The sequence below is a fragment of the Chenopodium album genome, chromosome 25 (genome assembly GCF_948465745.1).
Source record: "Chenopodium album chromosome 25, dcCheAlbu1.1, whole genome shotgun sequence".
NCBI classification, from domain to species: domain Eukaryota; kingdom Viridiplantae; phylum Streptophyta; class Magnoliopsida; order Caryophyllales; family Amaranthaceae; genus Chenopodium; species Chenopodium album.
Window position 1 is genome coordinate 33,758,394 of NC_137858.1, and position 26,635 is coordinate 33,785,028.

The window sequence follows — 26,635 nt, forward strand, 5'->3', positions numbered from 1 at the left end:
TGGTGAGAGGAGTTAGAGGTAGGGCCCGTGCTCCAAGAAGGGCAAGGAAATTCCCCGATCCCAGGAACAGGACTGGGACCTGGAACGGACAAAGAGTGGGGTCTGACCCTGCTGAAGGAATTAGGGCGACCCCAATTTCATCGGCGCCTCCTGAAGGAACGGAGGAGCCGAGCGTTTCTGGGCGGAACGAAGAGGTTCCCGCCGATCTTTGGGATGTTCTCCCCGGATATCAGGAATGGGAGGACGCTGAAGTAGCCTCAGCCATGATAAAGAACTGCCCCTACCCTTGGTGGGTAAAGCATGCCGATGTGTATCGGTTTGCTGAACAGATTGAGCTGCATTACGGCATCATGGAGGCTGATGGGTATTGGTGCAGAATGCCCGTTGCATCGGACCGAATCCATCGTCCACCCCCGGGGTATGTGGGGGTGTACACAAGACAACTTCAGTATGGGCTGAGGTTCCCTTTGGACTTATTTGTCCGAGATTTGCTGATTCACTACATGATCTCCCTGTGTCAGCTAACTCCTGTCAGCATCCGAAGGGTGATGACATACTTATGGGTCTGCAAGTTCATGAAATACATCCCCAACTTGCACTGCTTTAAGAAGATCCATAAGCTGGTGCCGAATATCCAGAGTGGACATGGGGATCATGGTCCTGGGTGGTTTCGGATTGAGTCTCGGCCTGGTTATCTGACAATGTGGCCGAATGATTCTTCGGATAAGGAGTGGAGAGGCCAGTGGATCTGGATTAGGGCGCCCACAGATCCAGACCATCCTTTCGTCTTCAGCGCTCCCCGATACCTCTCCATCCCTGACCCAGAAATGCTCGGCTTGGGCCCTTTAGAAAACGATGGCCAAGGAGATCGTAATCTCGATCAGGCTAACATTTTTGGGAAGGCTGATAACCCAAGGGGGAGAGGTCGTCTGAAGACCATTCCGGCAACTTGGCTCCCTGATAACCATTACATCTTTCAGGAGCATATGCTTGCTGCTGTCGGCCTCAGCCGAAAGTTTAGAGATGGTAAGCTATTTCGGCTGGGGCCGAAGCCTTTTATTTTTATCTTTTTGCTTTCGCATTTATACTTTATTCGGCGTTTTGACGTTTGCTGAGCTGACTCATGTTTATTTTCTTTGCTCAGTGCTGAACGAAATCACTGCCAAGGTTGACTACGAAGGTCTCGGCGTTGACCAAGGAAGGACAATCCTGAACCGAGCCCCTTCCATTACTGAGTCCAAAGATCGCGTTGTTCACTTGGACTCAACTCACTTTCAGATAGAAGCTTCTGCCCTCTGTCAGCGGCAGAAACCCTGGTGGAAGAAGAGAGATCCTTGGAGCCAGTTGCTGGACGAGGAACTTGAAGCTGCTCGTACTGCCGAAGAGGTTGCACGAGCTGCTGAAGCTTTGGAAGGAGGAGAAGGGTCCTCCAGGGCTGCTGAAGAAGAAGCAGCAGCAAGGGCAGCTGAAGAAGAAGACGAGGCTTTGCTAAAGACCTCGGTGAGTTATACTTAGCTTTTCAGCTTCAAAATTTCTTTTTTTTTTTTTTTTCTTTTACTCACGTTCTTCCTGCCCCCCTGTCTTTTGCAGTCTGAAGAGACCAAAAGACGAAGAGAAGGGAAAGCTCCTGTTCGTCCCGAAGATCAAGTCCAGGAGGAATCCGAAGACTCAGAAATGGACGAACAACCCCTTCGAAAAAGGAGAAGACAGATGGCCATCATCGGCCCTCACGACTTCCAGACGAGGCCGATGTCTGTCGGCATAAGGGAACCTGAGGAAGGCGGTGGATCGCCGAGGGTTCCTCAGCCACCACCCCAGTCTCTGCCGCAGACCCCTCCACCACCTCCTGAGATGGAGGTGGATCAGAAAACTCCCGATCCCAAGGGAGGGGTTCTAGAGGAGGAAGAGGTTCAGGAGAGTGCTGTTGAGCATAATGCCGAAAGTGCTGTGAAGCCCGTTGCTGAGGGTTTCTCAGCTGATATTGCCAGGGAGGTTGAGGCTTTCGTCCTCAGCCCTGAAGAAGAAGTAGAGGTCATAATCATTGACTCTGCTGAGAAGGAAGAGAAGGCTCCTGAAGAAGAAGATGCTGAGCCCTCTAAGGTTCAGGAAGCTCCTGAGTCTTCCTTCCCTTCATTCCAGACGTTGCATTCTGGAGAGATGGGTTTCTCGGCCCCCCGAATTCCAATTCCAGATCACATCTGGGACCTCATTTGGGGCCAGAACCGAGAAGGTGCTGCAGCCTACTTCGGCAATTTTGCTGGCTTAACCGAAGTAGACAGGGCGAGGATCTGGTCGCTGAAGGCCACTGCTGGGATGGGCGAATCCAGCAGATCAGTTCCAGACCCTGCAAGGTCGAATCAACTGCTGATGATGCAGGTAAATCCTTATCCTTGTTTTTATTTTTCAATTCAGCTCTTCAGTTCAGTTTTTTTTTTTTTTTTTTTTTTTTTTTTTTTTTTTTTTTTTTACTGAGTTGTGCTTTTGTTTCCAGTTTGTGCACAATCAGACTCTCACTGTAGAGCTGATAGACTCCCTGCAAGACAGGGTCGACGCCGCCGAACATGCAAGAAAGGTGGTAGTCGAGGAGCTGAAGCTTGCTCAGCTGAAGCAAGCAGCAGCTGAGGAGAAGCAGAAGGAGGGGGAAGAATACGAGAAAAAGGCTGCCGAAGCCCTCCAAACCTTCTGCGCTGCAATGGAGAAGGAGGTTTTTCCCCCACTGATAGAAGGGGAAAACTTCCTTCGGGATCATCTCGGAGTGGACATCTCCAAGTTTAAGGCTGCCATCGAGAGCCGAATTCGAGAAGGAGCTGCTGCACAGGCTGAGGTGCAACAAAAATTAGAAGCTTTGGAAGCCAGTAGAACGACTGCTGAAGAAAAGCTCCAAGCTCAAAATGTCCAACTCTCAGAGGCTGCTACTGCTGCTGAAGCTGAGAAAGCCAAGCTTCAAGAGGCTGAGGATCAGCAAAGGGTCAAAGATGATGAGCTGACCCAAGTGAAGACTGAAGCTTCAAAGATTCAGCAAGAGCTGAACGAGCAGAAGGTTGCCTCCTCCAAGCTCGCTGAAGAGCTGAACCAATCCAAGAAGGACTTGGAGGAGGTATAGAAGAAGCTGGCTGACGCTGAAGCCTTGCTCAAGGTCCGTATCTATACTCAAGAGGAGTATGATATGGGTTTCAAGAATGGGTTCAGAGTGTGCCGAAGACTCTATCTTCATGCTGAGCTGAAGTTGGACTGGTCCCAGTGTGCTGAATGGGTCCAGGATCCAGAAGATCCCCATATGAAGTTCCCCACTCCTGTTGAAGCTGAGATCCTTGCGGCTGAAGAAGCCGAAGAAGAAGAAGAGAGGAGGGAACTTGAAGCCGAACAGCGGGAAAGGGAGGCTCAGCAGGGTGCACAGCCTGCTTCATCTGCTGCTGGAGCTGAAGCCACCATGGGACCCAGCACTGCTGATCAGTCTGATCCTCGGGCTGAAGCATAGGAACTCGGGCAGTCGTCTTCAGAATCTTGCGGTTCATCATGTGCTCAACCTTAGACTTGCCGCTTCTAAAATTTTTTTGCCTTGTTTTTTGCTTAAGCTTGCCTTGATGTACAAACTGCTTTATCTGTTTTTGTATGTACTTCGGCAGCTGTATTTTTTCGCTTGTGGGCGGCTGCCGATATTTCATTATGTCCTTTGAACAGTCTGAACTTTGTAGCTCGTTTTCTGAGCATTTGAGCTTTATCTGATGCATTTTTCTTCAATTGCTTTGTCTTATTTTGAATGCTTTACTGTTTCTGAACTTGAGAAATTTCCGCCGCAAAAATTTGCAAAGTACAAAGCTTTCAGCTCGAAGAATTCTGCTGAAGATAAACTTGCACTGATAGTGCTTCTTGCCCCCCTTAGTAATCTGAAGACTCAGGTCTTTGGATTACTGAGTTGGTTTCTGTCTATCTTTAAAAATGGATATCTGAAACACAAGGCCAACTGAAGGCAATGTTTTAGATAATGGCTTTCTGGGATACAAGGCTCAGTTAAGGCAATATCCCAGACTTGTCCATGGATTCATGTCTTTGGAGAACAAGTCTTACTGAAGTTTAACTTCAGCTGAAAGACCAGAGTTCTTTAAAAAGACGAGCTTGTCAGCAACCTGGAACCCAGTTACCCGAAGGCGAAGGTTTCGGACGAGGCTGAATAAAAAATTTCTAATAGTTGCTGCTATCCTTGGTTCTCTGTCTATCTTTAAAAATGGATATCTGAAACACAAGGCCAACTGAAGGCAATGTTTCAGATAATGGCTCTCTAGGATACGAGGCTCAGCTAAGGCAATATCCCAGACTTGTCCATGGACTCATGTCTTTGGAGAACAAGTCTTACTGAAGTTTAACTTCAGCTGAAAGACCAGAGTTCTTTAAAAAGACGAGTTTGTCAGCAATCTGAAACCCAGTTACCCGAAGGCGAAGGTTTCAGACGAGGCTGAATAAAAACCCTTAAAGAGTAGATAGAATGAAGAGAACTTGAAAGAATAAAAAGTTGCAAAAATAATAGAAATGGTGGCTCTGAAGCCTTTCATTAATAATTCAAAATGTACTTACAAAGATTGCTCTGCCCCGAAGGGTTTACACATGATATTTCTTAAGTACATCAGCATTCTAGTGATTTTTCAGCTCAGTTCCATCTAACTGACGAAGTCTGTATGTCCCTGGCAGAAGCTCATCATAAATTTCATAAGGTCCCTCCCATGCAGCTGAGAGTTTCCCATGGATTCGGCCTTTCTGAACTGCGGCAGCATTCCGAAGGACAAGGTCTCCAATTTTGAGAGGCCTTGCATGGACCCTTCGGTTGTAAAATTTGCTAATTCTCTGCTTGTAAGCAGCCATTCTGTCTCGGGCTGAGTCTCTCACTTCGTCAAGGAAATCAAGGGATTCCTTCATAAGTTGCTCGTTCTCAGCCGAGGAGTGGTGCACTCTTAAACTTTCAGAACCGATTTCCACTGGAAGAACGGCTTCGGCACCATACACCAGCTCAAAGGGTGAATAGCCCGTTGCCTCTTTTTCAGTTGTCCGAAGTGACCAGAGGGTTCCTGGAAGCTCCTCTATCCACTTAGACTTTTGATCTTCAACCCTTTTCTTCAAAGCATTGAGGATTTGTTTATTTGCAGCTTCGGCTTGGCCATTACTTTGTGGATGACAAACTGCTGAATATGCCAATTTGATGCCGAACTGGTCTGTGTACCGCCTCAGTGGTAAATTATCAAATTGTCTCCCATGACCTAAGCGAGTGATAATGTTCTGCCAGATAAATTTCCTGACAGTTTGCTCTGTGATGTTCGAAGCTGCTTCAGCCTCAATCCATTTGCTGAAGTAATCTATGCCGACTATTAACCATCTTTTTTGGTAAGGTGCATCTGGAAAGGGTCCCAAAATATCCAGCCCCCATTGGGCAAATGGAAGCGGATTTAGGATCGGCTGAAGGTCTCAAGCCGGCTGATGGATGACTGGTGCGAATTTTTGGCATTTTTCGCATTTTCGGACCAGCTCCTTAGCGTCTGAGATCATGGTGGGCCAGTAATATCCGGCCCTCAATGCCTTGTGGGCTAGGGTCCTTCCCCCAATGTGGTTTCCACAGATGCCAAGGTGAATTTCCTGAAGGATGTAATCTGCATCTGTTGGTCCCACGCATTTCAGCAATGGGGCTGAGAAGGACTTTTTCAGAAGCTCTCCTCTGAAGACGATGAACCTTGAGCTAGTTCTCTTCAGTTTGGAGGCAAAAATTCTGTCTTCGGGAATTTCTCCCCGAAGCTTGAAAGCTAGGATGGGGTCCATCCAGTTGGGCTCTGGGTCGGCGCAACACACTTCAGGTGCTTCGTCGACACTTCTTTCTCGGCGCACTTCCACATATACAGATCTGTTCAGCTCGGTGAGAGTTGAACTGGCAAGTTTGGAGAGTGCGTCGGCTTGAGCATTTTGACCCCTTGGGATCAGCTGCACTTCAAAGGTTCTCAGCTTTGCAATTAATGATTTGATCTTGGCAAGATAAGTTATCATGGAGGGCTCTTTGGCCTCGTAGCTGCCACCGATCTAATATGCAACTAGCTGAGAGTCTGTTTTCAGACAGACATGCTCGGCTTCCAGAGAGATGCACAGTTCAAGGCCCGCGATTGCTGCCTCATATTCAGCTTCGTTATTCGAAGCCTTGAAAGAAAATTTGAGTGCATACTCAAAGGATTTGCCTTCGGGAGAGGTTATCACTACCCCTGCCCCCGAACCATTTACGGTGGAGGATCCATCCGTAAACACGGTCCAGATTTTGTTTTTTCATCGTCTAACGTCTCTTGGTATGAGCATTCGGCCAAGAAATCCGCTAGAGCTTGAGCCTTGATGGTTGTTCTCGGCTAGTAGCTGATGCTGAATTCAGTGAGCTCGAAAGCCCACTTGGCCAGCCTACCAGATTTTTCAACTTTGCCGAGAACTTTTTCCAGCGGCTGATCAGTTAAGACCACTATCTGATGGCAATCAAAGTAGGGCCTCAACTTCCGAGCAGCTACCACTACTGCAAAGGCAACTTTTTCGAGTAGAGGGTAACGAGTCTCGGCATCCGTCAGAGTGTGACTGACGAAGTAGATCGGTTGCTGAATTTTATTTTCTTCCCTCAGCAGCACTGCACTGATGGTAGCTGGGCTAACAGCTACGTACAGATACAAAGTTTCCCCCTCCACTGGGCTAGCCAGAGTTGGGAGTTGAGCCAAATGCTCCCGAAGCTGCTTGAAGGCCTCTTTTTGCTCTTCTTCCCAAATGAGCTCTTTTGTTTTTGGGAGTTTCAGGGCTTTGAAGAAAGGTAGTCCCTTATCCGAAGCTCTGGAAATGAACCTCGAGAGGGCTGCCATTCTTCCGGTGAGCCGCTGAACGTCCCTCTTTGTTTTTGGCTCAGGAAGATCAAGAGCTGCTTTGACTTTGGAGGGATTGGCGTCAATCCCCCTCTTGCTGACCATGAATCCAAGGAATTTCCCTGACTTCACGCCGAAGACACACTTCTTCGGATTCAGCTTCATTTGATGCTTTCTTAAGGTGGCGAAGGTTTCAGCCAGGTCCTTAACATGGTCTTCAGATTTTTTGCTTTTGACGATTGAATCGTCAACATAAACTTCCATGTTTCGGCCTTTTTGATCGGCGAAAACCTGATCCACCAGCCTTTGATAAGTCGCCCCCGCATTTTTCAATCCGAAGGGCATCATTTTGTAATTGTACACCCCGGCGTTCGTGACGAATGCCGTCTTTGCTCGGTCGTCGGGGTGCATGAAGATCTGATGATACCCCGAGAATGCGTCCATGAAACTAAGCAAGGCGTGGCCACTCGTCGAGTCGACTAGCTGATCGATTCTCGGCAAGGGATAGAAATCCTTCGGACAAGCCTTATTTAGGTCCGTGAAGTCAACGCACATTCTCCAGGTACCATTGGCCTTCTGAACCATCACCACATTTGCCAGCCATTCTGGATATTGACAAGGCTCGATGAAGCCTGCGTCCAGCAATTTTTTGACCTCGGCTGCGATGTCTCGGTTCTTATTTGCGGAGTAATTCCGCTTCTTTTGCTTGACTGGCCGACACGTTGGGTCGACGTTAAGCTTATGGGAGATGAGGTATGGACTTATCCCAGGCATATCAGCTGCCGAGAAAGCAAACACATCTCTGTTGTCCCGAAGGAGTTGAATAAGTTCACAACGGGTGCTCGGATCGAGGTCCATCCCGATTGTTACACATTTCTCAGCATCTCCTTCGGTCAACTCGACCGTCTCAGTCTGCTGGTCCAGGTCCATTGTTGATGGACTGGACTCCTCATAATCTGGCCTACTGTCTACGTCAGCAGGCGTCCCAGACTTTTTCTTTTTTGGCTGGATCTCTGAGTCTTTCGGCTCAGATGAAGAACTAGCCTTTTCTTTTTCTGACCCTTTTTCTTTGGGTACAGAACCATGGGCCGAAGCACTTAGACCTTTCGGCTTCTTTGTGCTCGGCTCTCTTTCTTTTTCTTTCTCCTCCTCCTCCTCATCGTCGTCGTCTGGGCGACTAGTGGATGGCTTGAGGTAGTTGCACTTTCGGGCTTCCTTTTGGCTGCCCAAGATCCTTTCGGGGAAGCCGGAGTCTGAAACGTAGATCATCAGCTGATGATAAGTTGAGACAACCCCTTGCATCTCGTGAATTATGGGTCTCCCCAAAATCACGTTGTACACTGAAGGAGCGTCGATGACCAAAAATTCGGTCATGACATTCCTAGCTGCTTCGTCGCAGCCGATGGTGACAGGAAGTAGAACCTTCCCATGAGGATAAGTTGAAGCCCCATTGAATCCGGATACTGGGTAGGATACCGGCGTAAGGTGCTTGGGCTTCAGCTTGATTTGATCATAGGCCTTTCGGAACAAAATGTTTGCTCCGCTACCACCGTCAACTAGAACTTTGCTGACGTCGTGGTTGGCCACCGTGGCGATGATCACCAACGGGTCCTCGTGAGGGTACGTCACCCCCCGGCAGTCAGCGGCTGTGAACGTCATGTTCGGCACCGGTGATTGGGGTGGCTGAATATCAGCATGATTCACCTGGTGGGTCAGAGCCCTGAGGTGACGCTTGTGCTCCCTCCGAGAGCATGTTCCTCCCGAGATAACATGGATTGGAGGGAATTTTCCTTCCGCAGTTTTGCTGTTCTTTCGGGGGAAGTCGATTTCTTGCCGAGAGTCTTTTTCGGACTTCTCAGCCTCTTTCTTCTCGCGGTGATCCGCGATATATTTTTTTCAAGTATCCCTTCCGGACCATGTCCTCGATTTGGTCCTTCAGCTGGATACACTCCTCAGTGTTGTGTCCCGGTGATTCATGGAACTCACACCACTGATTCTTATTTTTTCGCTGATACCACTCGGGGAGTGGTCTCGGCTTTCTTTAACTCTGCTCCTCCTTCGTCACACTGTAGATCTTAGCGCGCGGAAGAGAGAGCGGAGTGTATGATTCATATCTGCCCGCGAAAGGAGCGGATTTTTATTTCTTCGACTCGTTGGCCGAAGATTGTTCCGAGGCTTTCGCCTTTCCCTTTGCCTTCTGGCCTTGGCCTTCAGACGAGGGTGCTTGTTTTTTATTCCCTCCCCCAGATTGATGTTGGGTTTTTTCTTTGTTCCACTCTTCAGCTCGGATGAATTTATCCGAAGCATTCAATGCCTCCTCCAAGGTCCTGGGTGAATTCATGACCATGAAGTCAGAGAACGGCCCAGTTCTGAGGCCGTGCTGAAGGGCGAAAACTGCCAGCCCTTGGTCCAGCTGAGAAATGTTGGATGACTCGTTGTTGAAGCGAGTCAGATAGTCCCGGAGGCTCTCGGCCTCACCTTGCTGCAATCCCATGAGCTCTGCAATAGTCTTCTCTCGGCGATTTGCCGTGGAAAACTTGCTCTTGAACTTGGAGGACAGATCGTCCCACCCAGTAATTGAGCCTTCTTTAACTCCCTTGGAGATCCACGCTTGCGCGACCCCCTTGAGAGTGGTTGGAAAATACTTGCACCAAGTCGCCTCGGACCTGGGGCAGAGATGCATGTGAGCCTCATATGAGGCGATATGGTCCTTCGGATCCGAAGTTCCATCATAAGTAATGTGCGACGGGATTTTAACCGTCGGCACATGAGATTCCAGTATCCATTGCTCGAATGGAGAACTGGAGGGCAGCATTACGGCCTTGCCCTTATTCCCAGCCGAAGGGACCGCGCTCCGCCCTCTCAGAGAGGTAGAAGTGGTTTTCGTCCCTGGCTGGGAGGTCTGGGCCTCGGCTACAGGGTAGGAAAGGCGGCTGTGCACACTCCGTTCCCTATCGCCGAGACGGTCGTGAACGCTTCGGCGAGCAGTTTCTGGCCGAGAGGCAGAACTGCTGCTTTTATGGGTTCTGCTCGTAGTGAGCTGAGTGGAAGACTCCCTGAAGAAGTGAGAGTTCCTGTTTCTCTCCCTCTCAGTTTTCCAGGTATCCTCCTCCCATTCGCCAAGCTCCTTGAAAGAGGAGAGTTTCCCCCCCTCCTGGCCGAGGTTCCTCCGCTGGTTCCTGGTTTGCGGAGGGGTTCGGTCGCGTGGAGGTGGCATGTTCTGGGCCTTCATGGCTTCCATGAGGACCGCTAAGGCTCTCACTACCTCCTCCGAGTTGGGCCCTGTCAAGGGTGTCCTCGGCTGAGAGCGAGAGTAGGTGCGAATGCTCCGGGATTGGCTCCGGGCATGAGATTGGGTCCTTTGACTGGACCGGTTGTCCTTATTTGACCGAGGCGGGCTCGGTGGATGATTGGACTGGATGATAGGAGATTCGGATCTCTCCCTAGGCTCCTCATGAGAGTCGGGTCCCGCGAAGGGGCTCCTATCTCGAGGAGGAGACAGGCTAGAAGTGGGGCGTTCCAAGGGACCCCCTCCTAGTGACTTTCGGCGCTTTCTCGGAGGAGAAGCACCGTCGTTTTTGCTCTTGCGATTCTTAGCCATCGAAAACTAAGATTGAGGTAGAACGATTGAAATTGGCTTAAAGATTTTTTGAAAGTCTTCCCCACAGACGGCGTCAAATTGTTTCGGGTGAAAACAATGGGACCTTGCCGAAGGTCCAATGAAGGGGTGAAGACTGGGCTCGGACCAAGTGATGTTGGGCCGAGGATTTCCTGCACAGCAAACACACGTAAACTAGCCTCGGGGGTGTTGCCGAGGAAGGCCCCTCCGATGCTAAAGTCAGTACAATGTGTAGAGAGAAAGCTATGCAAGAGAATTAATTGCTTGAGGCTTTGTGTGTATGTGTATGTAAACTTGTGTGTACAAATATAATATTGATGGCTTTTATACCTTGGCATATATGGGAGAAGTGGGCCTTGACCCAATTGACTTGCCTTGTGGACTGATCCTGACTTTAGCATAATTGGAGAGTTGAACCTTGACCTTGGGCTTGTAATTGGATCATTTAATGACTAGGCCCAATTGGACTAAATTGGACCCAAACACGGTGAATATATTCATTTCATTGATATGAATAAAGTTATAAATAGTTATACAAATTAGATCATATATGTACTTGTATCCGTTAACCATAATGCTTATTACTAGTTGAATTGTAAAGAGAGATAGTGGAAGACTTGAAGCTTGCTAATTTAATTAACTTCCAAGGCTCAACATCCACATTTAATTAGTACATGCCAATATGCCATGATGCATAGTGATTAGATCATTGGTGACAAAATTTTATAGCAAGCTATCTTACTTACCTTCATAATTATTAACACCAATCCATTATTTATTTTATTTTGAGGGAAATCCATTATATCTTTATATTACAGAGTTGATAATTTGTTTTCTTGTTATCAATTATTGCACCTTAGAACTCACCGGAATTGTAGGAATGATAAGGGAAAGTTGGTACAAGTTAGATAAACTTATTGAAATTATTTGGTACGATATGATGCAAGACGTATCAATGCATAAACTAATAAGCTAGTTAACAATAAGTTTGATAATGGAATTTAAGAGCATTCAATGCATAAACTAAATATATTAGTTAACACCTTTCAAAAAATATATATATATATATTAGTTAACATACCAAAACATGACCGCATGCATTGATGCATATTGATCAGAAAAAAAAAATTACATTTTCAAATTAGGCATAATTTTTTATTGTATTGCTTTCACATACATTTTAAAAATAAATATACTATCTCAAATTCTCAATTTATTATTATTTGCATAAGAAATTGAAAATTATTGAGATATTATATAATATTTCAAAATAATAAGTAAATAATATAAAACAGAGGTAATATTGTTATTTCCTCTATTCGGTAGTAGTTGACTATTTCTTATTTATTTGTTCCCTCTTTACACACCCCACCCTTATGCCAATTCGTAAATTAAAAATCACTTTAAGACAATATGCCAATTCGTAAATTAAAAATCACTTATTGGTAATTATATTTTGTTGGTCTAAATGAATTGTTTTAAACATTAGAAAATCTTATGCTTCGCAAGAAAGATACCTACAACTCGTTTAAAATGCTAACTTGAAACACGAGATTAAACTACCTTTGGAAGTTACATACCTAAATAGGGGGTTTACTTCTTCCCAAATTTATAAACTTACCAAGTTTATCTTATTTTTCATAGAACTAAAAAACATTATTATAATAAAGAAAATAAAATATAATATTTGTGTTGTCATCTCTCCTACGTAACTCAATAATATACTTTCCATGTGAGGTGGTTGCTAAGGACTAATCCCTTGCTTATAAAAGGGAGATTTACCCCCAACATTTACTTCAGCAAAAACAACATCCTCTTTTCCATAAATTATTCTTTCTAAAATTAGCTAAATCCTCTTCATTCCTCTGTTTTTGAGTGAGAAACATAAAAATGAGCAAATCAGCCTTAGCCATTTCTACTGTTTTTCTAGGATTATGTATCCTAAACATTAATGTTGATGCTTTTGTGGCTTCTGGATGGCAGAAGGCTCATGCCACTTTCTACGGTGGTAGTGATGCTTCTGGAACTATGGGTATGTATTTCCCCCTTCATTTAATCGACTTACAAATCATTCACTACTTTGGCCAATATTGATTGTGATATAAAAATCGAAGCAACATAGGACTTAATGTTTTTTACTTTTATTATTGTTATTCAGGAGGAGCATGTGGATACGGCAATTTGTACTCTACTGGGTATGGGACTAGCACCGCGGCTCTAAGTACTGCATTGTTCAACAATGGTGCGGCATGTGGGCAATGCTACAAGATCATGTGTGACTATAACACGGATCCCACGTGGTGCAGGAAAGGAGCTTCGGTCACTATTACTGCAACTAATTTTTGTCCTCCAAATTATGCACTGCCTAACAATGCTGGAGGTTGGTGTAACCCTCTTCGCCAACACTTTGACATGGCCCAACCTATCTGGGAGAAGATTGGCATTTACAGAGGTGGAATCATTCCTGTCATCTTCCAAAGGTAATTAAAAACATATGGCCTTAGACAACTTGAAATATAATTTTACATTGAAAAGTCAGATATTTTTATAATATGTCCAATTGTAGTAAATGTCCATATGTTTAATTATTTTTCATTTTGTTACAGGGTTCCATGTATGAAGCAAGGAGGAGTCAGATTTACTATCAATGGAAGGGACTACTTTGAGCTTGTATTGATCAGCAACGTAGGTGGAGCAGGATCGATCCAATCTGTTTCGATCAAGGGATCGAAAACTAACTGGATGGCGATGTCAAGAAATTGGGGGGCTAACTGGCAGTCATTGGCATACCTCAATGGACAATCTTTGTCCTTCAGAGTCACCACTAGTGATGGCCAAACTCAAACTTTTAACAACGTGATTCCTGCTAATTGGAGATTTGGACGGACATTTTCGAGTCTTGTACAGTTCAAGTAATACAAGTACTGGATTCATGGATGCGCGCTTGCAGTGCGTGTGTGGGTGTAAGCCATGGAATCCTTGATAGGCAGAGGCATGCTCATAGCATTTTTTTCAATGAAGCAGCCCGCCAAATTTATCATTTGTTTTATATTCAGTGGCTTTATTAATCAAGCAATTAAGGGCTTGTTTGACATTGTTTTTTGTTTTCAGTTTTCAGTTTTTTTGAAAACCAAAAACTAAAAATAGGAAACAAGAAAAAGGTGTTTTCACTTTTCTGTCAGTTTTCAAAATTATCATTACTTTGAGTTCGTTTGGTATCGCTGTGGTTTTCTGTTTTTTGGTTTCTAAAAGTATATTATATATGTCACATAACGAATCAAAAATTATTTAGACTTATTTAAATCATGATAATTTTTAAAACTGACAACAAAAAAGTAGAAACACCTTTTTCTTGTTTCCTGTTTTTGGTTTTAAGTTTTCAAAAAAACTGAAAACTGAAAACCAAAAATGATGCTAAACAAACCTTTAATAAGATTGACTAATTTTTTGTTCATTATATAATATATCATATGATTTTAAAAAACAAAAAACCAAAAAACAGAAAACCACAATGATGTCAAACGGACCCTAATTTTTTTGTGTTGCTTTCATTGTATACTACGTGTGTTACCTGTAATTTCTAAATAGGTTTGTTTTGAGTGATTGCCTTACATATTTACCTTACAATATTAATGAAAAATATACATTTTACGAAGTTCCTATAATAGAGAATAATATGGTGTTGCTTTATTTAACTCTTGTAATAATTTTGGCAAATAAACTGAGGTTTTTTTTCATGATATTTAAAATAATCTATCTATACTATATACTAAAGTAATCACCAAAGGAGACACTTAGGATATATTTCATCATTAAAGAATGTTCGCTCTCAAAGAAAACTCTCCCTCCCCTGGCTCGCCTGAAGAACATGATTTATTGCAACGCTCCAATAAGAAATATAAACGCAAAATTAATCATATAATCTTTGGTGACCATTCTAATGCATCAAAGGATGCTGCTATGATGGATAATGATGCTCCTTTACTGAATGAGAAAGATCCAGGAAAGGAAAATGCTGTGGGACAGAAGTCCGCTCAACCTTGGTCTTTCTGAGACATCATTAGAAACCAATCAAACGCTGCTATGGATGAAAATGTGTTCATCAGTGATGATGATGATGAAGATGATATTTCTGATGATGATACAGCACCAGAAGAAGTGCTAAATGACCCTAGGTGTCCTGCTATTCTGCTAACAAAGGAGGAGAAGAAAAGAATGAGGAGACCCTGGAAATATGCTCTCATTATCAAGATGTTTAGTGGTAATGTTGGGTATATGGGTCTTATGCGCAAATTGAAGAAAAAGTGGAATCTGAAGGGAGACTTAATTCTTACTGATATTGGTTGCAAGTTCTTTATTGCTCGATTCAGTAATGCTGCAGACTATAATTTTGTCCTAACTCAAGGCCCTTGGATGATTGATGACAACTATCTCACAATTAGGAAATGGATTCCTAATTTCATCCCAGATGAAGCCCCCATCAAGGTTCTAACTGTTTGGGTGAGGATCCCAAACCTATCTGTTGAGTATTTTGATACTATGTTTCTGCCGAAAGTTGGAGAAAAAATTGGCAAGGTCTTAAGAGTGGATAAAACTACGGCAAAAGCAGAGAGAGGTCAATTTACTAGGCTGAGTGTGGAGATCGATCTCTCGAAACCTTTGCTATCTAAGTTTTGGCTCAAAGGCAAGATTTGGAGAATTCAATATGAAGGCATTCGTATGGTCTGCTATCGATGTGGGAAGATGGGTCATTCAGAGGAGTCTTGTGTGACAAATATTTCTACTCTGCGTATTAAAGAAGAAATGTCAGTTGATTACCCTGCTCACCCAATAGTGGCACCTAGAGAAGTGACTGAGAAACCTGAAGAATTGGAAGCCTTTGGCTCGTGGATGCTGGTGAAGAAACCTATTAGGAAGAGACCACCAAAGCCTGATAAGCAGCCGCATAAACCTAGCACCACCAATTCTGGTGGTCAACTAGTTCAAGATGGTCAAGGTCCCAATTTTTCAAAGTCAAAGGAGAATCAAGTGCTAACCGAAAATCTTGGAATTAACTCTAGATTTTCAGTGCTAGATAATATTCTTTCCGATGATAATGTCAATCCTACTAATCAAGTCAACAATGAGCTATCTTCAAGGGAGCAATTTGAGCAGAATGAGGAAAGGATAGTTACATAATCAATTAATTTTGATACTATCCGTTTAGATGAAGATTCCCAAGTTAGATCTAAGTTTGGAACCCAACCAAAGGATTTTAATCTTGGTAAGTTTCCAGCTAAGCAAAATATGCAAAAAAAATTCCCACACCAATTCTTCTGGAAGTAAAAAAGGCACTAGCTTTGGGCCCAAGCAAGTTCTAAAAGAAAAGAATTCTTCATTGGAGAGGCCCATCACCAAGACTTTGATTCCTGACTCTACCCAAGGGAAAGAAAACCTTGTTGCTAGCAATCAAGCCTCTCCATTCAATCTACCTTTGCACGCTGCTCACAATGCTACCCAGAAGCAATCCGATGTTGAACCCTCCCTCTCTGTCGACCATGTTTCTCCAACCGTTGAACGCAATCGCTCTGAATGTGCCAACGGACAAGACCCTATGTGTTGGTCATCCCATGGAGCTGCCTTACCTTGTGACAGCGACCCCCCTGACTCACATATTGGAAGTGAGGATGGAGACGCACTTCGAGCCAGCCCCAGAACCACCAGAATTGGTGGTAACGATGCAATTACCTAATGAGATTTTTCGTCTCTTGAGTTTAATTAATCAAGCTTATATGTCTGTACACCCCAATTCCAATTCTTTAATGTTAGATAACATCACTGATTTGGCTCAGAACAGTTCACCAATTTCTTGTATGGTGTGGAATGTACAAGGGGCGGGAAGTCGCTCTTTTGTTGCAGGATTGAAAGAAGTTATTCGTGTTAATCAACCAAATGTTTTGGCTTTGGTTGAAACTCACATCGGCAGGGATCAAGCTGTGAAAATAGCTAATATCCTCAATTATAGGGGTCACACCCGTGTTGATGCGCAGGGCTTTAGTGGTGGCATTTGGATTTTTTGGAAGCCTGAGTTGGTTTCTGTCGAACCCATCATCAAACATAATCAATACATTACCATGGATATCTCTAGAGTGGATGGTCAACCTTGGTACTTCACTGCGGTCTATGCTAGCCCAGACCCAGCAAAACGAAAGGATTTGTGGAACGAACATAAAGACTTTGCTCAGACTCATAACAAACCGTGGCTAATTGCTGGCGACTTCAATGACACTAGATTTCCTAGTGAAAGAAGCAGTGCATGTCCTGAGACTATTAGACGCTCTGCCAAATTCAATGATTGGGTACAGGACATGAATTTACTTGAGATCGAATTTGTGGGCGCCTCCCATACTTGGTCAAGGGGTTTGACCCCTGAGACTTGGACCAGTGCTCGTCTAGATAGAGCTTTTTGCAACAGCGAATGGGGTCTCTCCTTCGAACATGCTAAGGTAAAGCACCTCCCTGCTATAGTGTCAGACCATTGCCCGATTTTCATTGATCCGAATGGTTTTGCCCCCTTGCAATCTATGAATAAACCCTTTAGATTCCAGGCAACATGGTTAAATCATGAGAAATTCCAAGAATTTATTTCTGAAAAATGGAATAATTCGGATCCTTTAGTTCTAACCTTAGCTAAATTAGCAGAGGAATTACAAGTCTGGAACAAAGAGGTTTATCATAATATTTTCAGAAAAAAGTGCACCCTCCTTGCTCGAATTGCTGGTGTTCAAAAATCTATGACTCTTAACCCTCATCGAGGGCTTATTAAATTGGAGGCTTCGTTGAGGAGGGAGTTGGATGAGGTGCTTGAATAGGAGGAGTTGTATTGGTACCAAAAAGCCCGTGTTGATTGGATTCAACATGGGTACCGAAACACAACATTTTTTCATCTTAGCACTATCATTAGAAGATGGAAAAATAAGATTGTCGCGCTGAAAAATGAGCAAGGTGAGTGGGTTCATAATCCTGATGAAGTCAAAGCTAGTGTGGTTAACTATTTTTCCACGCTTTTTACTAAAGAGGGTGAAGTTGGTCCTTATGAAATTCCCTGTGATGTGTTTCCTGTACTTGCTGATCGAGACTGGAATTCTTTGTCAAGACCGTTCTTAAATGTTGAAATTGAAGACGTGATCAAACATATGGGGTCCCTTAAAGCCCCCGGTCCGGATGGGTTTCAAGCCTTATTTTATCAAAAAAATTGGGACCTTGTGAAAGACAAACTTTGCTTGGCGGTTTTGGACATTCTTAATGGTAGAGGAATCCCAGAGCACCTTAATGATACTCACATTGTTCTTATACCAAAGGTTGATAATCTGGAAGGTCCTTCTCAATTCCGCCCCATTGGCCTCTGCAATGTGGCCTATAAGGTGGTGACAAAAGTTATAGTCAATCGAATCAGACCTATTCTTCCTATCCTCATATCGAATACTCAAGGAAGCTTTGTCCCGGGTCGTCAAATTACGGATAATATTGTAATCTTCCAAGAGGTTATTCATACGATGAAAAAGAAGCAAGGTTCAAAGGGTTTCATGGCTATAAAAATTGACTTCGAGAAAGCTTATGACCGCTTAAGGTGGAGTTTTATCCGAGATACCCTTATGCAAATGCACCTTCCGTACTTATTAATTGAAGTTATTATGGAATGTGTTTCTTCTGCTTCTCTTAAAGTTCTTTGGAATGGGGAACCTTCCCAAAGTTTTACTCCAACCCGTGGAATTCGACAAGGGGACCCTCTTTCCGCCTATTTGTTTGTCATGTGCATGGAGAGATTATATCAGACGATTGAAGAGGCTATTATTCATGAACGCTGGAATCCTATTCGAGCTAGTAGAAACGACCCCTTGTTGTCTAATCTTTTCTTTGCGGACGATGTGATTTTGTTTGCTGAAGCAAATGTGGAACAAGCTGCCATTGTTCGTGAATGTTTGGATAAATTTTGCAAGGCTTCGGGTCAACGAGTTAGCTTACCAAAATCAAGAGTATACTTCTCTAATAATGTGCCGCATGATTCTCAATTGGATATTGCCTCGGCGCTGGGTATGGAAGTCACTTCTGATTTGGGATTTTATCTAGGCATGCCTACAATTTCTAGTCGTGTTACAAGGGAGACCTTTAGTCATCTTTGCGAGAAAATTGATAGGCGTTTATCGGGGTGGAAAACCAAGTATCTCTCTCTCGTTGGGCGCCTTACTTTAGCCAAGTCAACCCTCTCTTCCATGGCTTATTATTCGATGCAGACTGCAAAAATTCCAAAGACAATCTGCGATGAGGTGGATAGGAAAACTAGGCGTTTTATTTGGGGGGGTGATGAGGACCATAAGCGCATTCACCTTCTTGCTTGGGGAACTTTGCAGAAACCCAAGTCTCAAGGTGGTGTTGGTATTCGCTCTGCTAGTCAAGCTAATGCGGCTTTCTTAGCCAAATTGGGATGGAGACTCCTCACAAACCCAAATGCTCTTTGGTCTCGTGTACTTCGCGACAAATATTGCAAAGGGAGATGTGACTCGGATATGTTTGAACCAAAGCAAGGTATGTCTAATGTTTGGCGTGGTATCTCTGAAAACGCTAAATATCTTTGTGAAGGTCTAAGAGTTGCGATTGGGAATGGTTCTAGGACCCTGTTTTGGGACCATAGATGGGTTTCAAATACCCCCCTTGGTGAGCTCACTATTCAACCAATACCTGATGATATACTAGGTGCGACTGTCGAAGAGATGTGGGATCGTGGTTCGGGTTGGAAATGGGATGTGTTTGGGCATCTTTTTGATCAAGACACTTTGCGTCTAATCCAAGCTCATGAAGTCTGTGATGACCCTGATGTTGAGGATTTACTCTATTGGGGAAACTCTCCCAAAGGTAAGTTCACAATAAAATCAGCTCTTAAGATTATTAGGAAGGAGTCTACTGCCTTGAATGATTTGGTTTGGGACTCGATTTGGAGCTCTCCTGTTCAGCAGAGGGTTCGTGCTTTCTTGTGGTTAGCTTGTCATGATCGTCTCATGGGCAATCTTAATTGATTTAAACGAAAGCTCACCACTAATCCTAAATGTTTTATTTGTGGAAAATCTGATGATCAACTCTTCACATATTGCGTGACTGTGATTTTACAAGAAGTATCTGGAGAAAAGTGGGTGGTCGAAGCAACTCCAATGATTTTGGCATCTTGACCTCATGAATTGGATTTCTACAAACCTGGAAGCCGATTGTGTAAAAGAAGAAGACAAGTGGCCTACTTTCTTTGGGATTTCACTTTGGTGGATTTGGCGTTGGCGCAACAATCATGTGTTTCGTAATGGTAATGATATTCTAGTTGATGTGGATGCTTTCCTTCATGTACGCTTCAATGAGACTTGGTCCAGCCTTAACCCTGAATCTGAGAGACTAATTTGTGCTTCAAGTAAAAAGGTGGAACGCTGCATGGCTTGGTCTGCACCTCCTGCTGACTGGTTTGTGTTGAACACGGATGGGGCTGCGAAAGGATCTCCTAGTCCTGCTGGTGGTGGAGCTATCATTAGGGACCATCTAGGGACTTTTGTTTCTGCATTTACTGCTAACTATGGTGCGTGTGTGGCTTATCGTGCTGAGGTTATGGCCCTGCTCCGTGGTCTTGAGCTAGCTCGTAATCTACAAATCAAGAAACTCCTAGTCCAACTAGACAATCTAGCTTGTGTGCAAGCCATGAATTCGGATGCTCAAGGAAGTGGTGAGTGTGCTCACCATATCAACTCCTGCCACACGTTGTTGAATAAAGATGATTGGGAAGTTAAAGTGGTTCATGTGCTTCGAGAGGGTAACAGGGCTGCAGACTGGCTTGCTAATCAAGGGGTGGCTCATTCTTCTGGTCTTCGTATTCTTGGTAGTGCTCCTTTGGAGCTTCGTAGGATCCTCAGTGAGGATGTTCAAGGTGTTGGCTTCCCACATCTTGTTCCTACCTGATAGTCTGTAGTTTGTTTTAGTTGTTTTGTTTTCTTTTCTTTGGCTTTAGCCTCATTTGCATAAAAAAAAAAAAAAAAAAAAAAAAAAAAAAAACCAAAGGAGACACTTGGCATAATTTTGTGAAAAATTTTCCCTCCAAAATGCTCTTTTTTTTAAAAAAATAAAATAAAAAACAAAACAAAAATTCTATTAAAAAAATTTTAAAGGATAGACATTAAAAATTCAAATTTAAAAATAAAAAAAGTGTTACATAAATTATTTAATTTCAATTAACTCTATTTGAATTGACCATTGTATTATTATATCATACTTCATAAATCCGTGCATTGCACGGGGACAAAACTAGTAAATGAATAAAGATGGCACTAGATTCGCCAGCCTAACCTAAGCTATGGATCACAAAAAAAAAAAAAAAACACCTAACCTAAGCTAGCATGAAATTTTGTTGGAAGGCCCGGCATCTCTTTCGTTCAATAATGCCTCTTTGTTGGACCGCCAGCGTGAACAAAAACTTTTTTATGAAAATGATCTTTCAGAGGAAAAAACTATTTCAAGCTAGTTTCCATCTGTGAGGTTCCTTACCAAAAACGTATATAAAGAAAACAAAATGAACTCCGAAAGAGAATGGAGAGAATGAGTGGGAGGAGAAAAAAAGGGAGGAAAATATATCTTCCTTTTTTATGCAAGAAAATAAGAACGAAAACTTTTGTGTGTGGCTGGCCACACCGTGTGGCCAGCTAACACACAAGTAACCCCTAATTAGGTAACTCCTGACCAAACTAGTAATCCATGATCTAGTAACCCTTGACATAGTAACCCTTGACCGAACTAATAACCCTATCCGAACTTATAACCCTGACCGAGTAACTCCTGACCGAACTAATAACCCTGACCGAGTAACCCCTGACAGAACGAGTAACCCCTAACTAAGTAACCCCTTACCGAGTAACCCTGACCAATCGAGCAACTCTTGACTGAGTAATAACTAACTTAGCTTGTCTAGCCACCTTTAAGGCTAAACAACAGACTGTAAAGAAAGCAGTATTGTTTTACCTGGTTGGACAATATATATAATTTGGAGATTATTGATGCAAACTATGGTGTTGCATCTAGGATGAAGGTAGAATGTGTAAGATTAGGTGGGAGATTTTGGCGTTTAAGAATAGACTAGCAAGGGGAAAAAATTGGAGTTGCATCTGCGATCTCTTTAGGATGCATGTGGAAAAGAACCTTGAACTTAAGGGTTGCGGAATTGTCAAGTTCTAAACTAACTGTGTAATCTCCTCGGTCCCCAAGGCGTAGAGTTGTCTCTTGTAATAATCCAGGCCCTTCGGGTGATAAGAAATTATTCCTGTAATTGTTGGCCTCCTTAGCTCAATTAGAGACTGTCGTGAAGCATACAAAGCTTGCTTATTCTTTCTAGGCTATCATTTTCTATTTAAGCTATAGTTTAATTGAAATAATATATATGATTGTGCACAATAATTAAAGGATTAGCCGTAAAATTATTTTAAAACAATTTTTAGGAAATTAATATCACTAATCCAAATATAATCATAGTTTAAAACAAACCTGAAAATATTGCCTCAGTGGCGGAGCCACGTTAGAATATGGGGGGACAACTGTCCCCCCATTTTCCATTTTTTTCCTTTTTTTTGCTTGTATGATGCAGTAAAAAGAAATAAATACAATACGGATATTCAATGTATCACAAAAGTGAGCATGGTCTAGTGGTTAGAGTGAGTGAATATAGGTTTTACCCCTCCTTATTTTGACCCAGGTTCAAGCCCCAACTCTCACATTTTTTATTTGGTACTTTCTTATTTTGAGATTTCATTTTTTTTAGAGCTTACTTTTGAGATTTTATTTAATAATACTGTAGTTTTTTTTTCTATTGCTTTTTTCTTTTCGATTTTATTTAATAATTGCTTTTATTTTTCCATGTATTTGGATTCCATTTCATTGTTTATATAAAGTATTATAACTTGAAGTTCATAACCACTCTCGTTTAATTATTTGATTAACTACTATTTCTTCAAAAAAAAATGATTAAGTACTATTTGTTAATCACCTATGAGTTGGTTCATACATTTCATTAATGAATACACATACACCTCCATAGTTTATAATCTATTTTATTATGTGTGCCTAAATTCTATTTCATTTTTTTAATAGATTACCATTTATTAATTTTTTGTAACTAAATTTCCAAAATTATTTATGTACGGGGTACAATGTAATAATTTGATTTGTGAATCTTCATTGTGGCGCGTTTATATATCTAGAATGTAATCCTATTATCCAAGCCCCTTCATATCTATATTCAAATTGTTTGAAGGTCGGCTAAGTATTTTATTTAATAATAAAGTAACTGATTTGAATTTATTCCTGAGTTATGTAATTATCTTAATATGTGATGGAACTTTTAACTTCTCTTTTCCATATAGGATTTTAAATACTTAAATATTAAAAAATTATGTGAGCAATTTTTTTATTGAGTTTTTCGTCAAATTATTAAACATCTAAAATTTGTACCCATAGAGTAAAAATCCTAGCTTCGCCACTGTATTGCCTTGAGTTTTTCAATTCTACTCATATTAGTCATATATGTACACAAAATAACACTAATAGACCATATACCTTGCATATCTCTAAAATGTATAATTAAATTCTAAGCAGACATTTATCAGCTTTAAAACACTCTTTACTTCATCAAATTAAATTTTTAACATAAATGGGCAAAAAGCTTGATCACAAGCCCTTTAGCGAGCCTCCAACCCTCCTCACCGGCAAATCCGGTAAGATATGAAATACTACCTCCGATTACTTTTTAAATGCAATTTTGGAGTATTTTATAATATTCCAAAGTTGCATATAAAAGAAATCGAAGGTAGTATATTGCATATTTGTATGAAACAAATTATTTTAAAATTACACAAATTAACAAATTACGTGAAATTACATTATAATATTTATCTAATAATTATTGAGAACTTTAAGTTTTTAGTTGAAGTAATACCAAAAGATTTATGGGGATAAACTATATTGTTTCTGAATTTTTATCTCTTAATCTCTGTGATAAATATAACATGATGTTTATCTCCCTAATTGATATTTTTTTTCCAAATGATTGTGGGTATAAGTTGTCGAATGTACTCTTATATTCATAAAGAAGTTGTCAAATGTGTTCCAAAATTACCTGTTTTTACTTTGTTTGATTTCATCCCAGGCATGGGGATATTGTATCTATCGAACACTCAAGTATGGTAGTTTCTCATTGGCTTATATGAGCTACCACTTGGATGTACTTGCGAGCGATACAATTTTTGGGTTTATCACAATATTAAATAATAATAATTAATATTGTATTGATGATAATATTTATTATTTTGAATAATTATAATAATTATTAATATTAAAAATAATTATTAATAATTATTAATAATAATAATATTTAATAATTCAAACTATTAAGAATTAATATTATTAATAATTTCTAATAATTATAACAATTCTTTCAAAAAAATAAATAAATAACAATACTAATAATTAATAGAAATGTCTTTTATAAACATCTGATATTAGAATCATAATGTACGTGTAGAAACATTTTATGTGGGTATTGATTGTTAGTTCATTGAGTTGAGTTATTTTTCAAATCTTTCCATACAATTTAAGAATTAAAAAAAGAGGTTGTTTTCAAGTAGTACTTTATATTCATTATTATTTTTAGGATTAAAAATATATGATTAAGACAAATTTATAAGTAAAGTCATTATTACTCATTATTAAATCATTTTATTTTAAAATTTTTGTGAAATAAATATAAGTAAAATGTTGTCTTTTATCGTTCTACTATTAACATATGTTGAATATGGTACACAAATATTTATGTTTTCACTCACCTAAATCAATGGTATATGCACTTAATAATAATACAACAACAACAACATTAATAATAACATTAATAATAGTATTAATAGTAATGTTGAAATCCGCTCGGCTCTGCTTTGCTATCTTGAAATCTGCTCTGCTCTGCTGACCCCTGCTCAGCCCAGAAGCTCAAAAGAATAGGGCCAAAGTATAATAATTTATTTAGTGTTCCTCTTAATAGCCATGGCCAGAGAGTAACTGTAATGGAATAATGAAAAAAAAATATAGTAGAAACCAAAACCTGAATAAATAAATAGATAAATAATAGCTTGAAGAGGAGGCCCAGGTTAATAACTGTGCGAAACTTGAGATGTTTATAACAGGGCATTTTCGTACATTCAATTTCAAAAGTAAGGGTTAAAAAGTCTAAGGCAAAATTGATACTTAACTGCTGTTATGTTTGCCGTTACCTTGCTTTGCTTAACCATGATTACTTGCTGTCACACCTACCCAAACACATCACGTGTCTTCTTCTTCTTCAACTTTCCATTGAATTTCTCTCTCCTCCCTCACAATAAGTACCCACCATTGCACCAAGAAACACGAGCAAGTAAAGCACAACCAGCACCTCCTTTGAAAAGGGAAGGAAGGCCAGAAGCAAGTAGTCCGTCATTAAAATTCCAAGCTAAAGGTGCATAACCACAACTAACATACACCAACCTTAACCCATCTTTTCTGGCGGCCATTTCGCGGCTTCGCCGCTAAATTTAACGAAAACCCTAAGAATACAGGAGAAATTAAGGGTATGGTTAACCCTAAAGAATAGGCGTTTTTCGTTTTCTTGTGCTTTCCCTCCTCCATTGAAGTTGCTAGATTGAGAAATTGAAATTCTATGATCAACGGCTAATACTAAATTGTGAAACTGAAATTCGATAATTAACTGGGTATTTGATAAAATTCGATAGTGGAGAGGAAACTCAAAGGCCGCTTCAATGGGGTACTATGGCAGGGAGAGAGAGAAAACTCAAGGCTGCTTCAATGGAGTACTATGGCAGCTTCAAGGAGAGACAAACAATAATTCTAGAGGTAGTAAAGGCTTAACTCAAGTATAATTATCGTGGTTGGGAGTGAGAGTTACTGTGGTTAGGAGTGTGAGTTACCCAGGTACTACATTAACGAACGCTTGTAATATGCCGTTAGATTGTTTGTTTGTGCACATGGCAAATGTCAGATACTTTAGTGTACTTTATTATTGTTTATTGGCTACGCACAGATTCCAATGCAACTTTATTACAAAAATGCCATGTTATAAACTTGGTTTGTTTCGCACAGTTATAAACTTGTATTTCCTCTAACTTGAATTGATTTAAGAAAAATACCGACCGGAAAACAGCACTCCAGATCCAAGAATTAAGGGATGGGAATCCATAGATATGCCACAAATTGGTGTATTCATAGAAGTTCCATCTAGCTTTAGGGGAAGCTTATAATCGTTAGTAATAAAGCACAGCATCAAAGCACAAAACTAAGAATCTAATGATAACAATTATATACAGCAAGTGAATTGTAACTTTCAAATAAATCATTCAAGTATAATGAAGAAATATGAGCCTATAAGCTCACGAATACCACTTAAAATATCTGATAAATGCAACTGAGATAGTGAGATCAGTACATCATCTTATCTAAGTCAACAGTATAAAATACATGATAATCTAAAAGAAAATCTGAGAAATTACAACAGTGAAGGAGGATATCAAGTTTAATACGACTGCCCCCTGTTGATGGTGCTATCGAAGAAGAAACCCCAATGCTCTGGATAGGAAGAGCAATGAGTTCCAGAAGATTTTTAAGGTTTCTAAGGATGAGAGAGAGTCCAACAAATTTAGGGCCTGTTCTCATTGACTGAACTCGGGTGAATTGAACTGAACTAAATATTTTATAAGAGAAAGAAATTAGGAGCTGAACTGAACTGAATTTCAACGTATAAGAACAGACCCTAAATGGTTATGGCCAATTCTATATTCCAATATAATATTTTATTTTTTAAGAACCATATAGTAAAGAAATACACCCATTTTAGTCATAAAATAAAGAAACAAAGTGCTTGAAAGTTAAAATTAAAGAATAAAGTGCACAAAATGATCAATTCAAAGAAACAAAAAAGTCATCAAGTTAAGTCATAAACAATTAGATATGAATATTCTCAAACAAAGGTTGTCCAATCCTGCAACTACAAAGTTTGAGCAAAAAAGTGCTATCCTTGAACATCAACAATCCAATATACTGAAACATTCTCATCATTTAA

At 41.2% G+C, this 26,635-nt stretch overlaps 1 protein-coding gene across 1 annotated transcript; it reads left to right on the plus strand.

The window, feature by feature from the left end:
- The first annotated feature begins 12,301 nt into the window (after window positions 1–12,301).
- Window positions 12,302–13,398, plus strand: LOC145614989 (expansin-A1-like). Its single transcript, XM_081670073.1, has 3 exons — window positions 12,302–12,514; window positions 12,641–12,962; window positions 13,089–13,398. The coding sequence occupies exons 1-3, from the start codon at window positions 12,373–12,375 to the stop codon at window positions 13,396–13,398; spliced, it is 774 nt and encodes a 257-aa protein (XP_081526199.1). The 5' UTR covers window positions 12,302–12,372.
- Window positions 13,399–26,635: the final 13,237 nt, after the last annotated feature.

Bases quoted from the DNA above. Each gene is read 5' to 3' on its own strand.
- LOC145614989 (XM_081670073.1), top strand. From the start codon at position 12,373: ATGAGCAAATCAGCCTTAGCCATTTCTACTGTTTTTCTAGGATTATGT. The intron at 12,515-12,640 runs GTATGTATTTCC...ATTGTTATTCAG, and splicing joins TGATGCTTCTGGAACTATGG to GAGGAGCATGTGGATACGGC. The intron at 12,963-13,088 runs GTAATTAAAAAC...ATTTTGTTACAG, and splicing joins ATTCCTGTCATCTTCCAAAG to GGTTCCATGTATGAAGCAAG.